Below are 16,071 nucleotides of genomic sequence, written 5' to 3'. Positions count from 1 at the left end.
TGCTACTTTGTGATCATGTCACAAACTATTTCGGCGGCCAGTAAATTGCTCAAACGCGAGCACCTGAAGGGTGGTCTTGACACGGAAGTGTCATCGACGAAGAAAACATTACAGAAACACCCTCAACTACTACTGGAAGTTATCCGCCATGCCTGCCAGACGCGCTCATTCTCCCACATTGCTGACCTCGGTGAGTGTTCGTGTCAGCAAGCGACATGAATGTCCCTTTGTTGACAGTTGCTAGAAATGCATAAATATCCCAAATACCTCAAGCTAGCGATACCGTGCAGTCGTCTCAAGGTGAGAGACTTTTATCTTGTAACATTTAAAGTCACATCTCAGGTCAGTTGTATCCTAAATGAGGACTGTTCAGACTTTCTTTACGATTCATTCGTCAGACCTTACGTTGGCAAGGCTGTGGACGGTTTCTACGAATACCTGAAAAATAACAACGTGAAGTTCACGGGTGGCATGCATAGGCCATACTATGAATCTGTTCGATCGACCAAAGTTCTGGTACAGGAAAATCAAGACTAATGACCGAGGTTAGCGTTTTACAGTCCATTTTCGTATCAGGTTGCTAAAGCATCTAATTTAGCTCTGGAACAAAGGTGTTATTGTTTTGTACATGAACCTTCGTGATCCAAGTGATCGGGGCTTCCCTATGCGAGACCTAGTGCCCGCGCGTATATTGACGAAAGATACGGACTGCACTCAAGCCGAGTATACCGCTCGTTGTTGCGCCTTCTTTACAGCCATATGTCAGACGCTTCAGGAGGATCTGAGCAGCAAACTACCTCGGCTACGCTCTGGCAATCCTGATCCTGTAATCAAATCATGGAATGACCACATGTGCAGTATGCGCTCGAACGCGAGTTCCGAGTTCTTTCAGAAAGTTCATTCTCGATATCAGGAGGTGAGCAGGGAAAATCATAGTCTATTGACAGATGGACTAAAAAAGTTTGCAACAGACCCTTACCAAGATCAAAATACCAAACCCCGGAGAGAAAACAGACGTGAACTCCGCTGCGCCAACAGCAGAGGAGACCGCCGCAAAGTTAGGGAGTATGTCTCTCACGGGTAATTGTTGTAATTTGCGCGATGCAGCCATCTGAGCTCACTGCGTGATCAGACGAGAAGATCGTGGCGCAGAAATTGGAAGGCGAATCATTTGTCACGACATCTTATAACAACATGCTGATGGTTCTGCAACATATATTTACTGAGAAAAACAAGGACGAGGTTTCGAATAATGATCCCAAACTCGTGATAGCATTTGATGAGGCCCACCCTCTGAGCAACATGAGTACAAAGGGTTTTCGTCCATCACATATCATTGGCAGAACGATCAACTGCTACTCCAAGAAAAGCGATGCATCAATCTAGGTCGTCTTTGCATCCACGACCTCGCAGGTGGCAGATTTTTCAGCGCCTCAGTCGATCCGTAAGTACCTGCTATACGCTGCCTGTTTCCAACCTTGAACAATCTAGCAGATGATTCTCTGCGCGTAGCGATAGCCGGCCAACTCCTCTATCCGCCCTATACACATCTTGGTTGGGACCAGAATGCAGATCTTCTGTCTAGTACATCGGCGAATAATGTTGCAAGCTTTGATCACATCGTTGGATTCGGTCGTCCACCGTTTGTCCCTAGGTTTCTATTCTCGATTTCTATCTCGTTGACCACCATGAATAGATGGAAGTCACTCGTAGGGAAACGTACTATCGCTGATGTTTTGGAACTGGCTGCCCAGAAACTCTGCAAATCGATAGCATCTGACGCAAATGATGCGAACCAGGCTCTTGCTATACTGTCCCAGAGATTCGGTCTCGACGTTTGCTTGGGCCACCCCGATGCTGTGTCTTATCTCGAAAAAGCAGTAGCCAGTTACCTGCGCATATGCTTCTCGACGACCGAAGACAGGATGTGGACCTTCACCGGTTATCCATCAGAACCCATTCTGTCTTGCGTTGTAGCAATTATACTCCATAGGACGCCTAACGATCTGAATGTCGTTTTGGGGATCTTGAAAAAAAGGTTGATGGTGGGATGGTCGAGATAGGACAGAGCGGGGAGTTAGCAAGCAGGCTTTTGCTGCTTCTTGCTAAGGATCTCTTTATTCGCAAAGACCCCCCTAAAGGCGTGATCCGGGATTTATACTATAACGGAAGTGGGGATGCGGAACTGATAGACTGCCGGAAGGTCTCCGTCATTGATTTCCTGGAGTACCTATTTGGCCAGACGTTCTGGTCGAGGACAGTTGAGGAGGCCAAGGCAGCTTTTCAGCATGCTTACATCAATTTCTCGCACTGGGTGTCTATGACAGAGTTCATCTTACCGCCAGTTCCCGATCAAACTGACGCTGATTCGTTGAGGTGAGCAAGCTTCTAGGCATCGTGATATTATATCTAAGATTATTACCTCTGTATAGTGCTAGATGCAGCGCCAAAGAGTGGACTTTGCGGCACTGGCATCGCACAAGCGCGGTCCAATGCTGTCATCTGCAGCTGCTCGTCGACAAGATGATCCCCATCTATTTTGACGATCCTGCCCTCGGCTCTGATGATCTCAGTCGCGTCTCACAGATGTTTATTTCCGACAAAGCGGGGAAGAATTGCCATGAGCATGACTTAGGGTTGGTCACTCGCACGCATGATTCAATCCAGTGCCTATCGAATCTCCCCTACATCGCTCTTCTTCTCGACCTGAATGTGAAATCAAAGCTTAACGTTACGTTCCCGGAGAAGGAGCCAAATCACGCAGAAAAAGACCGATGTCTGCGGATCTACGCTTCTGGAATAAGCAAAACCACATTTCCATTCTTGAGTCAACATCCCCAAGTTGCGAGCCAGCTGCGTGGGCTTGTCTCTCGGCAGAAGGAAGTACCATCCCAAACCACTCTCGAAGCCCTGGTCAGATTTGGGAGTACCGCTAGGCTACGCAACTTGCAGTGGGAATTACAAGATACATGATAATTCAGTACAACTCGGATCATGACTGTACGATTGTATTAGTAGGGTGATTGCGCGCAATTTCCTTAGGTGTATGATAAACAATGATCGTAGTGCTGCTGCTCTGTTCGATCTGTTTCCACCCTATGTAGCCTTGTAGTTTTACGATTTTTCAAGGAACTTTTTCGGTCATTTATTTTTTATTTTACACAACAAACATTGTTCTTGGAGCCCCCACTCACTCACATCACCGCAAACCGTTCCTCTTGAACGCCCCAGGAAGGACCGAGTCAATGGGTTCATCGAACTTTTCATCCACACATGAGTATATTCCTAGATGATCAACATCGGTTGATTTGCAAGTGACAGAAGTACATATGATGTTCCAGTCCGTTTACAAGCCATTCAAATAATTGCTATGCGAATCATTAAACTTCATGCACCACCAGAGACCACCATCCATAAGGTATAATCACGTATCGCCTGGCCCTCGCTCTATGATTCCGTCTTCTGCTCGACACTAGGAGTGTCGTCTGTCATGTCCATTTGTGTGCGTTCAGTGGCGTCATCACGGGAGGCTTGTATCTTTTCATTCTCAAAATGTTCCGACTCCATGACTGGCAAGCCTTCTTCTATCGTAGCTTGAACGGCATCTTTCTCAACGTCTCCTGACTTCTTCTCTCCGCCATGGATGATCGTGCGCTGCAGTGTGTAGCTACGAACAAAGAGAACTAGAAAGAGACCGACCGCAGATAGTGGCACGTTGACCAACCAAATCGTGCTGATAGACCGCGAGTAAGCGTGCATAACCTCATCGCGCACTGTTATATTCTGGTAAGATTGGTAAGTAAGCCAGAAACACAGATGGTAAAATGTTTCTGACAGAAATAGAAGAGATCAGCCTGATGTCATCATTCAAAGCTGCTGGGGAAGTGTCGATGGTGAGGCCTTGGATGCCAAGCAGTTTCTGTTGGAGCACACTGGAAATGATAGCCTCCCCGATAGTAATACCAATCGTACCACCAAGAGTTCTGAAGTCCAATAAGTACCAACGAAATGCACACTGTAGAGTAACACTCACCGGAGGAATACGAAAGTGCCTGTACTGGTAGCCATATCCTTGAGGGGCATGGCCGCCTGTAAACCAATAAGCGGGGTCTATCATAGCAGCGATGATGAGTACAGATTGTTATGGTAATGTAGTAAACTCACCTGGAACAAGCAACCGATGCCAAGTGCTGCAATCAAGGGGTATACTTCCTTCTCTGCACTATTTAAAAGAGCTATAGTGAACATCTGACTTATGACAGCGACTATAGACATACGTAGTGCTCGTATAGTCCAGCATGATCATGAGACCCCAACCAAGTGTCATGACAGTCCATCCAGCCCACATGACAGGACGGTAGGATCCGGTGCGGGTCACGATCATTCCAGAAACCGCTGACATGAGCGCGCCCGTTAAAGAATAAGGTAGCATTCTAAGCAAATTAGTAACTTGGAAACAACGACATATTCAATACTCACTCGACGCCAGAGGTCGTTGCCGATGCGCCAAGGACTGGTGTTGAGGTCAGCAAGGTGCATATTTGAAGGCTAAGGGATAGATCTACCTTGGTAGTACATTGGAAGGTAGCTAGAACACCGCATGAGATCGTCAAGTACAAGTCTGTCTACAAAATACTCACTATGAACCTGGAATGGCCATATGCGTAATTACTAAGACCCAAGCCAAATTTGCGCACATGACGTACCTGAGAAGAATACCACAGCATGCAAGAATACAGAAACTAATATCAAGCCAGTTGTGCGTGTCTGGCGAAGTATGAGAGACAAGATGAACAGCGTTCTCGACAACTCACCTTGAAAAGACGAGGAGGGATGATGGGAGATCGCTTTGTATATATCTCATTGATGCCACCAAGGATTAGCAACGTGCCTCCCACAACAAGGAGAGCAATGGTTTCGGCACTTTTCCCTAGAGAACAGTAAGATTTGGCTTTTAGAACATAAAGGATAGCGGTACATGTTGTTTCACTCGAGTTGAAACCTATAAGCAGGCAAATGACACCTGCGATGATCACGAAAAGCCCGACGAAATCAAATTCCCGGATATGGTCGCGGAATGGTCTTCCTTGATGGGGGTTTAAATTCAAGTTGAAGAATAAAAGTGCCCCAGCTAAGCCGCCAGTCGGTCTGTTTTAATAATGAGTTCTTGATCTCAGCGCAAACATCAGAAATGCATATCAAACGCACAAATTAATCCAGAAGCACCTGGTACGCGTCGATTAAAATTTCGAACAACAACCGAATGCAAACACTCACCACCGCCAAGTTACATGATCAGTAAAAACCTAGAACAAATCATCGATTCTCAGATATCTTCAGAGGATGCAGGAACCTTACGCCACCGATTAATGGTCCAACAACGCTGACAAGATAGATGAAATTTTAAACTTTATGGTGACGAGTCGGTCTTACCTTGCTATGCCCCAGGTGGCACCGAGTAAGCCGCCATACTTTCCTCGACTGAAAAATAAGCAAGATGCATGATAAACCAGAGTTACTGACAGACACTCACTCTTGCAATGATACAATGTCAGATATAGTGATCTGTACGAGTTGCATGATGCCTCCGCCGCCGATTCCTTGCACAGCACGACAGACAATCAACCATGTCATATTCTGTGCTGCGCCACACAACGCTGAACCAATCTGATCTATAATGTCAAAATAGAATATGACCCACGTGCTGGGAACATACTAAAAATATGACGATGGATCCATATAGTATGGGTTTACGGCCTGCAGATCTCATTCATTAATTTCCAAAGGACGATGTGAATGAGCATGGCACTGAAATGGTACTGGCCTGTAATGTCGGATAGCTTGCCGTATAGCGGGCCCAAAGAAGCGGACGCCAACATGTACGCACTGCATGAAAAGATATTATTAGAGTGTGATCGAGCCAAACTTGCACTGGCATATACGAACCTGCCTACCCAACTGTAGTTATTTCCCCCTCCAAGGTCCGCTACGATTGTGGGCAAGGCTGTGGCTACAATGGTCTTGCGAAATGTGAGACAATTTTCACGAACAAGATAAGGAATTGTATACTTGATCTAAAGCCGCCAAGAATGTACTGCACATCAAGCCGAAAAACACGATGCCCAAGCGATTTTTGGGGACGACATGCTCCTCGCCCTTTTTCCATGATGCGCCTGGCTTTTCTTTGGCCTCTTGTACTGGAGATGACGGCTCTGCCATTTGTGAAGAGTCTCGTCAGTGGCAATCACTCGAGGAAACTGCGAGTGAATTTCGAGAACGGACTGACAGCGCCAAAAGAGGACGGGTAGAAAGAAAGTGGGTTCATATTCGTGGATGTCTGCGTGTAATACTTAAGAGTAGAAGTGTTGCTCGAAAGATGTGCCGACTCTGCCGAGGTGCCGGCCCTCAGCAAAAAGACTTCGCTGACTCAGTCATCTAGACAAGATTGGTCACAAGAAAGACTTACTTTGTGAAGCATGTGAAAATCGGCGCGCCGTTGCAAGTAAAAATGTGTTCAGGGGTAAAGTTCATCCGCTCGACACGCACCACCACATGTCAGCTTTTAGTCACATATTCGGAATTATAATTAGAGAAGAGAATCCTTCCGCAGACCAGAGGTTTTTCGCCGCTTTGTTGATGCAACAACAAATCAGTTGTCCTGGGAATCGCAGTTTCAGATGGACCTCGCTGCGGCGCCGTAGTCTAATTACTCGGAGGTTTTCGCAGGTTTAACGTTTAATCTGTGAGGGTCGTAGTTTAATTACAAAAACCCAATTCCAGACACGCACCTGCAGCTGGTGATCCACCTTGTGAACGTTTGAACGATGAACGATTTACATAATTTGTTGACGGGGTAACGACACTGCTTAGCCGAACATTTTACCACGGAAGCTCTGCGGCCAGTCATCGATACTGTATTGATGAACATCTATGTCGACTTGTCATAGAAACAAGAGGTTTTAGCATATTTTAACTCCATGAACACCAATGAACTTTGTTCTTGCAAAAGCACAACGGTTTACGATTACAGCAACAAACCACGTACTGTGCCCAATGAGTTAATGATGCATGACTCAATGTCACAATGTGCAGGCAGAATGACAGAATGACATTGAACTCCCCACGTCGACCCTCGTCAGCTACGGTTAAAATTAGTCTCCCCTATACAGCCCTTTATAGACGAAGGAAAATAGTTGCTCCGTCTAATCGACAGCTTGCAATGAGGAATCATGCGATAGACAGGAGCTGGGGGCCACGACAAACACATAAATAGATTTTTTCTGCGATGATACCTTCCAATTGGTGTAGAGGTCGATCTCAATACTATGACTTTGGGCAGCTTTGGAGTCTAATACAGGGCAAAGGAGGAGAACAGTATATGCTGGTGAGGGGACACTGAAACCGTCGTCGATGATTTCTCGGCATGTGGCACTTATCGCCCTCGAATGTTCGTTAGTCGCCGCAGAAATTTTGGTGCTACATTGAGTCAGCCAATGAAATTCAATCATCGGTAGTCCAATGACTGCGTGGGATTTCACTAAAAGTCCTTGTTCAATAGTCGGCACTGCAGTCGCAATACTCACCATGGCTTTCCAAAAAAATCTTGAAACCACGCATAGCAAGTGAGATGTTTCTGACGCAACAAAAGATTGGCGACCGAAAGAGTAAAATCACAGCAACAGCCGGGTCACCGGCATGGGATCTAGACTTGGCATGAGACTCAGTTTAAGATAGTGACCGAGCCACCCTGGCAAAATAACCGCCTTAGCCCTAGGACACATGCATATATGTAGAAATACTTACTGTTGTTCATGATGCAATAACGTTGTGATAGCCAAAACTCGTGGTTTAGTTCCTGGACGCTTCACGATGGACAATTGATACATCGCTGCCTACATTAATTAGTACGGTTGAAATTGTCCGGAGCCTATTGAAAAGGAACGACTTCCTTAGTTTACATACAACGCAGACAAGCTCGCAAAGGAAGCTACCAGTCACAACATAATGCGAACGCACGACGATGTAATAAAGAAGATCTATTGAAGAAGTGGACGGAAATTGTAATTGTCCTCTATTCACCCGTCAGCGCATCTACCTGCGGAAAGTTTCTTGCAACCTCATACCAAGTGAAATCATGGGAGAAATAGTCAAATTTATAGAAGAGTCTGATGCATGCAAAAAGATTAGATAAGGATGATGACAACATTGCAAGAGGACGAATAGATGAGGTTGAGGAGGGACGCGCTAGAAAATTTTGGGGAGAGAGGATGTAAGAAATGGACAGGGTGAGGGGAAATGGGAGGAAGGAACAACAACGTTTTGAACGTGCCAGTTTAATATTCGGACATCTTGCAACGCAAGCTAGAAGCATAAACGCAGAAATTCTCAACCAAATATTAGTACATTAATTATGTAATCCCAGTTAGCCTCGTCCGTTGTTGCTATAAAAAATCTCTGACAAATCGGGTCCATAGTGATACTTTGCTGAGACCCCGGATGGATGGCTCCCCGGACACCTCGGAATACAACTGTTCTTCTACACAGACCTCGATGAGCTCACTCATCGGAGAGCCCTTCCAGGTATCAAGCTACCCTGTTTCAACAAGAACAAGGCACGAAAAAGTACACAATCCTACATATGCGTTATACAGCCGCGATTTTCCCGGACATGCAACAGTGACCGTCCAAGCAGAAGGCATACATATCGTTGATGTGAGTTTTCTAAACTCCTGCAAAGAGGTGTTGATGGAGGTTTTTCTGTTTTAAGCTATCTGAACTTCATACAGTGGCATCGCACACCTGTGGATCTAATGTTGCATTCTCTGGACCTGCGAGTAGCCGGTGTACGCTAGAGGATGATGGGCGTGTATGCACAACCTATGCACTCGTCTCTTCCGCACCAGAGGTTGCTGCGAAGAACAGGGACCGGACGGTATGGATTATGAAGCAGAAAATATTAGGTGGCACCTCGGGAAAAAGTGACAAACGCGAAATTGTGGTGTGTCTTGCTCATGAAAACATCCCGAGTCATATCCTACCCTGACGCAATCGTTAGCTGCCTCACGAAGTCGCACGTATCTACTCAGATGATAAAAGTTCAAACATTTTACTCGTATCTTCCACTGGTGATATCAGTGTCGCAGATGATGAGTTGAACATCCAGTCCACTCTCATGTGTCCGCATCAACAAAATTTCCTAGACGTGTTTTTCTTCCCTGGCACATCATGTACTTTTCTGCCGCCTCATGAAAACACCCCAGACACCATAACAGTGTTCTGCTCGAGCTCTGACTCCACCCTGCTCGTGTCCGTTGTATCTGTCACTGGCAAGGATATGTCCATCATCAGCAAAAACCAAGTTTCGATCTCCCATGCAGTCTCGGAACCGAAAAAACAACACCACGTTATCGCCCTTTCATGTGGTCCCTGTGGGGTGTTGAGCTACATAAGTGAGCTTCTGTATCTGTTGTAAATTGAAGATTTCTCACATCGTTAAGATGAATCGCACACTTGGGCTGCTTACCAGCTCGAGGTAAACAGCCCAGAAACATCCATAACACAGATTGGCAAGACATTATCTCTGGCCCAATTATCGCATTCGAATGTTCATTCCTTTGGACGCGGCATGTGTCTCCTTTCACTGGATTCTTCGTTGGTTCTCCTCGCCACCATGACCGATACACCATCGTCAGAGATATCAATCCTTCTCTGGGACATGCGGTACGGTGTAGTTATTGCATCACATGCTATCCCAATACCATCCGCTCTTGCGCCGAGCATCAAAATGGGCATTAATATGAGCTTACTGCTCGCAGATGCAGGACAAGTATTATTAACATTGTGCCCTGCAAATGTTTCACGGACCGCCCCGTCGACCTCTGATTCTTCATATCGTTCCATAGTTTACATTATTCCCCTGGATCGGAACGTGAAATCTACCATCGCTGGTGCGATCGGAAAAGCTCACGCAACTTCTGAATGGCTGGCACCGAATCCTAAAGCTGAAACGCTAGCGGACAATGACCCTAGATCTAAACTGCTTGTCGACATGTCGAATCATTTGCAGCACAATGAACCTCATAAGGCGGATGAAGCATTTTTCAGATGGGTCAAGGGGCACACTTCAGCTAGCGGGTCATCCTCAAGTAATGTACTGTCAATCTCGACACCGGTACGCAGTTACAGTCTCAGTCAGAGTCTCTGATGCCGAGTTTGCCAATAGGACGGAGCGGCGTCGGAAGCTCTTTATGGCTACGTTTTTGTCAAAGAGCTTCTAGCCCTTTTCTTTGTAAAGGAATACGCTAACAAGCCTCAATACTCTCCGCGTGTCATACGTCACTTGATTGAAAGTCGCGTCGTCAGCGCAGGCATGGTAGAAGGCAGGCTTCTCACAGCACTAAAACGACACGGCGACTGGGTGGGTGATTATGTCTTTAGCATGATATGACCAATAATAGCTCGTGCAATAGGAAAGTATCATGTCATCGTTCAACTCGGTCGTGGATATATCCGAGGATGAAATGATCTCCCTCGCCAAGGCGCTTATTGATGAACAGCGAGAACCACAAATCGATCCAGAGGTCATGAATGTAGACGGCAATAAATCCTGGACCCCAACTCTATCAGCTTATATGCTGATGTGTGTCTCATATCCAACATCCCCTGCTCCCCTGCGTCTGGCCATCAGAAAACACTTGACAGACGCGCAAGATCTCATTTTGATCTTAGAATTGTTGGACGGCTGGACAGTTGGTGGAACCGAGGAATACCTTCGTACTCTTCTAAAATCTGTGGCATCGAATGCTTCGATAGAACACCGTGGCGGAGTGGCCCCACCATACGATAAGGTATGCTTACGTCCAATAGCCAAGATAAAGTCTGACGTTTTACAGACAATATCCTTCCTGCAAGTCTTGCTGGACGCTTCGTTTGTTTCCTTGTTGCAATTCCCTCCGTCGCACGAACTGCTTCGAAGTATCATGTCGCATATAGAACCCGAGGTAGGACTTCATGAGCGTATGGGGCACCTTCGAGGGGCATTGGAACCCTTTGCCAAAGTTCAGAGCCGAATAATGAAGGAGAGAGCTGAAGGAACGCCGAAGGAAACTCCGAACGAATGGAGAAAAAGACGTAAACATCAAGAACAACAGATCGCACTCGGGGTTGGGCTGTATAGATTGGAGGAGCTTGTTATCTAGCGCAGATCTGTGTCTCTAGATGAGAATTCTGAGTTGGATGAGTGCTCTGCAATGATTTTCCGTGCTCAAACAAAATTTACACGTTAGGGACTTTAGCCTGCTGAGGTTGAAAAAGCTTCTTCACAAGAAGGCGTTTTGTTGAAAATATTCAATGGAGGGACTAAATAGTGGGGCACCGCGAATGTATCGCGAGGTACGGACAATTGATAGCAAGTGGTGATGACGCCTATGATTCAAGCATGGGGGAAATTCTCACCCAAGACATCATACGTGCACCGAAGCCTACTCCAATGGGATCCTAAAGTTGTTTGGATCACATTATGGAGGACGCAGGTGGGTAAACTGGCGTTTGACATTACACAGGCGCACGCATTCAGCGACAGCGTGCTTACACAAGCCGCATACTGCCACATGCGTAAGTCCTGCTTAATTACACCCTCCTCGACTATCTTTCAGACCTTTCTTTCTCCCAGACGTCCAGGGCTTCGCAATCCTCCAGGTCTCGGCGCGGTAGCCACTCGTCGTCTTCTGGCCCATGCTCTTCTCGTCTATGATTCTGCCAATGAAGTTCTCAGAACCCGTCCCCGAACCACCCTCATCCCCCCTGACGTCTATTTCTTCAGACAATACACCCGCCCACCATATTGTACCTACGAAAAGGTATTACGACTCTTCCTCCTCAGAATCCGATACAGATAATACGCATACATCCCGTAACCATCCACGCACGATGACTAAGTCGGCAAGAGTTGAGCAGTCCGCCCCCCAATAAACTGCCCAAGCTCTCGGCGGGCGAACTCACGCCGGAAGTCGCTCGTGATTGGGACAACGCCTGTACGACGTATTTCATGCACAAAAAAATCGATGCCAAGGACCAGGTGAAAATGATCGCGTTCGGAATGTTAGACCCTCGCCTTCGCACTTGGTACTTGACTCAAAGAGCAACATTGGACGGAGGAACATTCACCCAATACATGACGGCCCTCAAGAATGCCTGGCTCGAAAGTCATTGGGACACCAAACTTCGTAGAAAGGTTCTTGGATCCCAACAGGGAAACCGGCCGTTCTATGAGTGGGCTCTAGAGTTACAGAATCAGAACGCGTTGTTATATGGCAGTACGACACACCTGACAGATGCACAATTACGGAACCAACTCGAAGCAAACATTTGCGAGGAATTGACCATTCCTGTACTTAGGGCGAATCTCGCCGACAACCTCACACTCAAGGCATGGATCGAAGAGGTCAAATATCTCGACGATAAACGTCTCGAAGACCTCGCTGCCCATAGAAAGATAGCTGAAGACCTATACAAGTCATCTAGACGCGCCGCACCCACTAGCGCTCATCGTCTTCTCGCTTGGGTTCACTAACAGAGTCTGAACGCACATTGCTGATGAAACATAAAGGCTGTTTCAAATGCAGGAAATTCTATGTGTCGCACCAGTCGAGAGAATGCACCGAAGGAGCACCCGACGCCTCGGCCTACAAAACACTCACAGAATCGGACGCCATCGCAGCGAAACTGAAGACAAGAGCCGTTGCTGCAGCAAGGCCATCATCAGTGCTCGACGATGAGACAGATTCAGAAGATGACATTTCTGATTGACGAAAGTGTCGTCAACAAGCTTGGGCTGCGTAAACGCAAGCTACATACAAACAGAGAAGCCAATTCAGCATTCATGGACGGTTCTACGTCTTCCCCTTTCTCTTTTTCTGAATATGTTCTGTTGTCTCCGTCTTCTGTTAATCACGATTGGACTTCGCGCACTATTCGTGCTATTATTGCACCGAGACTCGCTGTTCCGCTCCTCGGAGGAGGACCTTTCTTATCACACAATTGCCTTGTTATAGATCACGACTCGCGAACATATATCGTGAAAGACTCAAATTATGATCTGTTGAACCCCCCCCCCCATGTGCACACGCCCAGAAATTGTCATTTGTGGGTGTGAAGAAACAAGATTACAGATGTCCTCGTGATTTCAAGACTCCCACTCACAGTATTATCCAATGATTCGATAAACGGAGGTGGCAACGAATTGTACTTGTTGGTGGATTATCCATTGCCATATCAGGGGTGGCCTTGGATGCTGAGCGCTGAGCTGCACTTCAATATTTGTTCAGTCCTGGCTGTTTAGGTCATGACCAGAGCTCGTCGCGAACGTCATTTCACCAAAATTCGACTTGTCTGATGTCTTAATACTACGATCGACATCACTGAAAGGTCTCACCTCGTGTTCGACCAACAAATGTGAGGGTTGGCATTTTGAAAATCAGCAGCTAGCTGTCATGAAAAAAAATTGTACCCAACAATACATGTTTCATCTTCTCCAATAATTCGTACATTTGAAGCCTTACTGCCTATGAGCACTCAGCTCTCCGGAACCTTGGAATTTCAGCGTCGAACCTACACATGTGTGAATGCGATGCACCAGTTTGGGTCGAGATGAACACACCATATCCAATTCTGTCTTGTTAACCATGTGTGGTTAAAGCTGCCCTGGGAGAGCGACCATCTACAAATTGCCTTGGCAAGCTCGGTGTCAGGGAAGCTATAGTTATAACGGAAAACAGTGGTCATGACTAAATGGGTGCGAATTTTTGGTACTTGAGGGGTGGAATCGCCTTCGCATTCCATTATCCAACCATTATGAACTGAGGGGTCCCAGGAAAAGCGTTCGGAGGATGTGGACAATACTGGGCGGGGCGTGACCCCCGTAGTGTCCAGAGGAATGGACCAGCAGTGACAATCACCCACCCACCTCTTCTCGTCCAGAAGAAATAATTGGGGATAAGTGACATGTTCCGGCCCGAACACTGCATAGACTCTCCAACCCCTCCGCAGATACTTTGCGACGGCATCCAATTGGTTCGACCCGGGAATTCGGATAGCCATTCGCTCCTCGAAGGTTGCGACTGGGTAAAAAGAGAAAGCTGCATCGAACGTAATGATATTCATCACGCAAGCTACAAGTAAAGCGTCAAAAATATGCTCAAAGGAAAAGCGACAGTTTAACAAACTTGAATGAAATTGCGTGATAGTCTGGACAGGATTGCACTTTGTTGCGATAACCTGAACCTTAAGCATCGCCATCTCTGTATCCATATCCACAGAGCGCGTGAACGTGTAAACACCTGCGACTTCAGAGTACATGGGGTCTGGTACACCATTGAGCATCATTTCTCCGTGTCGGTTGACTCTTCTTGTTGTACCGTCCCAGTCAGCTGAAACTTCGTCATGCCAGTCCTTCTGTTGCCACGCTTCAGGTTGGTATGTATACCCAACAGAGTCCAGCCACTCTAGCGCCTCGTGAACGTGACCAGGATGAGCGTAGAGGTCAAGGTCTGATTCGGGATAAAAGCTCCTATCAAGGAACTGCAACGCATTGGAGCCTGAAATGATCAGTCCGGTGCGTGCTTGGAGGGATCGAAATGCAAGGGGATCCGGGAAATAACGAGACAAGTGTCGATTGATGTTGTACGCACGGCGTATAAAGTGAGTTACGGCCTCGTGTGCACAACGACATGTGCGCGAAAGCCACACGAGGGTGCGAGGGCTCAGATCGCATAAAATGAGGTCGTAGATCGGTGGTGTGGAAAAGACTTCTTGGAGGAAGCACGCTGGCAACGGTCGCGGGAGCTCTGGCTCCCACATCATGCGATAGTGAGGGTAAGTAAAAGAGACTGAACTGAAGTATCAGTTTTGCATACTAATTGAGTCAAATTTACCACATCAGAAAAAAAATACAGAATAAGTACAGTTTTGTATGCATAATATCGAAAAAAATCAAGGCGCTGCAGGTACCCCAAAGGAGCGCGAAGCGTTACGCTTGTTCCCTGTATGGGCCAGTATCTCTGATTCCAAAACCTTTACTTCATCTTCTAGTCGCCGACGTTGCTTTGCAAGCATTTGCAGACGCCTTTCTTCACGCTTATTTGAGGTGGGTGCCGTCGCGACTCTAGACTGCATAGCCTGTGCAGCTTCAACCTTCGCATGTCAAGTGATGATCGTGCAAGATAAGAGGTAAATTGCTCACTTTGCTTTGAATCAAGCCCTCTCGACGAGTCAAAGCGCCGAGACCTTTCTCTGCACGGTCGATAAGTTCATTGATCTGAGGCTCAATCTCGTCTGCAAGATCAGCTTTATATCTGTGCACTGTGCCCTCGTCGATTAGAAGGAATACCTGTAACGAGTTACACGGTGTGTACTTGCGAGGAGAGCTAGTATGGTGTTACCCTTTGGCTTTCAAGGACTTTGCGCATGCGGGGCAGATCGAATGTCCCGTTTCGAAGAAGTTGTTGAGCTTCATGCGCCTAATAATGATGGTGTGAACTATAGCGCGTTATGATAATATCCACCTACTTCCTCGCAGCAATCTTCCATAGCAAGGACGCACTCGCGTAGGTTTGGTGGACAAACGACATTAACATCGCCACGATATGGGTCGAAGCCGCCTGCAAACACAGATTCTCTTGGTCTTGGTAATGTCGACAATCTTGACATTTGAAGTTCCCGCACCCGCGCTTACACGACGAGCCTATCGGGGCAAACGCGAGTCGGGGCTTTCGGAGTTTTAAAAATGAGTATATAATGAGCTGTAAATTTTAACGAAATTCTTCAGTGTCCATTCAACCGCCTGAAGCGTTAGCCAACAGCACAGAGGTTCATTCTTCTGAATGGCGTTGTTACTTTCTGGTTGATGGAGCGAGGCGCTCTTCGGGGCGTTCACAAGATTGAGCGTTGTTGCTTTGGTTCGTTCTCGTTATATTCTTTGTGACTGAGTCTGCCTCACGGTGTTGATTCGTTGCAAAGGATGAGGACTGAGCTATTGTGATGGTGCGGCGTCATATTCCTGTATCTTCCGTACCC

General features: G+C 46.8%; 6 protein-coding genes across 6 annotated transcripts; 3 read left to right on the top strand and 3 right to left on the bottom strand.

Moving 5' to 3' along the window:
• Window positions 1-15: 15 nt before the first annotated feature.
• On the top strand, window positions 16-2,973 carry EDB93DRAFT_1325447 (uncharacterized protein; the record flags this gene model as incomplete). The annotated part of the gene is made up of 10 exons (XM_041455036.1): window positions 16-190; window positions 245-300; window positions 599-916; window positions 972-1,080; window positions 1,133-1,266; window positions 1,387-1,444; window positions 1,495-1,642; window positions 1,697-1,973; window positions 2,039-2,376; window positions 2,433-2,973. The coding sequence occupies 10 exons, from the start codon at window positions 16-18 to the stop codon at window positions 2,971-2,973; spliced, it is 2,154 nt and encodes a 717-aa protein (XP_041312045.1).
• A 287-nt stretch (window positions 2,974-3,260) lies between these two features.
• Window positions 3,261-6,216, bottom strand: EDB93DRAFT_1295999 (MFS general substrate transporter; the record flags this gene model as incomplete). The annotated part of the gene is made up of 19 exons (XM_041454618.1): window positions 3,261-3,783; window positions 3,836-3,983; window positions 4,034-4,110; window positions 4,165-4,222; window positions 4,278-4,433; window positions 4,480-4,513; window positions 4,566-4,588; window positions 4,703-4,767; window positions 4,815-4,930; window positions 4,979-5,148; window positions 5,209-5,226; window positions 5,278-5,306; window positions 5,359-5,383; window positions 5,434-5,481; window positions 5,534-5,667; window positions 5,717-5,765; window positions 5,821-5,886; window positions 5,947-6,020; window positions 6,070-6,216. Coding segments are annotated over 19 exons (1,773 nt in total), but the record flags the coding sequence as incomplete, so codon positions are not given.
• A 2,334-nt stretch (window positions 6,217-8,550) lies between these two features.
• Window positions 8,551-11,198, top strand: EDB93DRAFT_1246159 (uncharacterized protein; the record flags this gene model as incomplete). The annotated part of the gene is made up of 7 exons (XM_041452413.1): window positions 8,551-8,712; window positions 8,768-8,998; window positions 9,056-9,449; window positions 9,498-10,171; window positions 10,223-10,417; window positions 10,470-10,847; window positions 10,893-11,198. The coding sequence occupies 7 exons, from the start codon at window positions 8,551-8,553 to the stop codon at window positions 11,196-11,198; spliced, it is 2,340 nt and encodes a 779-aa protein (XP_041312043.1).
• A 320-nt stretch (window positions 11,199-11,518) lies between these two features.
• On the top strand, window positions 11,519-12,571 carry EDB93DRAFT_1246158 (uncharacterized protein; the record flags this gene model as incomplete). Its single annotated transcript, XM_041452412.1, has 4 exons — window positions 11,519-11,531; window positions 11,562-11,613; window positions 11,672-11,858; window positions 11,981-12,571. The coding sequence occupies 4 exons, from the start codon at window positions 11,519-11,521 to the stop codon at window positions 12,569-12,571; spliced, it is 843 nt and encodes a 280-aa protein (XP_041312042.1).
• Window positions 12,572-13,130: 559 nt separating this feature from the next.
• Window positions 13,131-14,908, bottom strand: EDB93DRAFT_1120783 (uncharacterized protein). Its single transcript, XM_041448509.1, has 3 exons — window positions 14,223-14,908; window positions 13,658-14,168; window positions 13,131-13,608 (listed from the first exon to the last, which is right to left on the bottom strand). Exons 1-3 carry the CDS (start codon window positions 14,857-14,859, stop codon window positions 13,563-13,565), a joined length of 1,194 nt encoding a protein of 397 aa, XP_041312041.1. The 5' UTR covers window positions 14,860-14,908; the 3' UTR covers window positions 13,131-13,562.
• EDB93DRAFT_1120779 (Spc19-domain-containing protein) lies at window positions 14,899-15,772 on the bottom strand. Its single transcript, XM_041448508.1, has 4 exons — window positions 15,565-15,772; window positions 15,438-15,515; window positions 15,239-15,385; window positions 14,899-15,189 (listed from the first exon to the last, which is right to left on the bottom strand). Exons 1-4 carry the CDS (start codon window positions 15,703-15,705, stop codon window positions 14,989-14,991), a joined length of 567 nt encoding a protein of 188 aa, XP_041312040.1. The 5' UTR covers window positions 15,706-15,772; the 3' UTR covers window positions 14,899-14,988.
• Between the last annotated feature and the right edge of the window lie 299 nt (window positions 15,773-16,071).

Source organism: Suillus bovinus (genome assembly GCF_016758785.1).
Source record: "Suillus bovinus strain UH-Sbo-P2 chromosome Unknown EDB93scaffold_5, whole genome shotgun sequence".
NCBI lineage: Eukaryota > Fungi > Basidiomycota > Agaricomycetes > Boletales > Suillaceae > Suillus > Suillus bovinus.
This window is presented reverse-complemented; position numbering and strand designations above follow the sequence as displayed.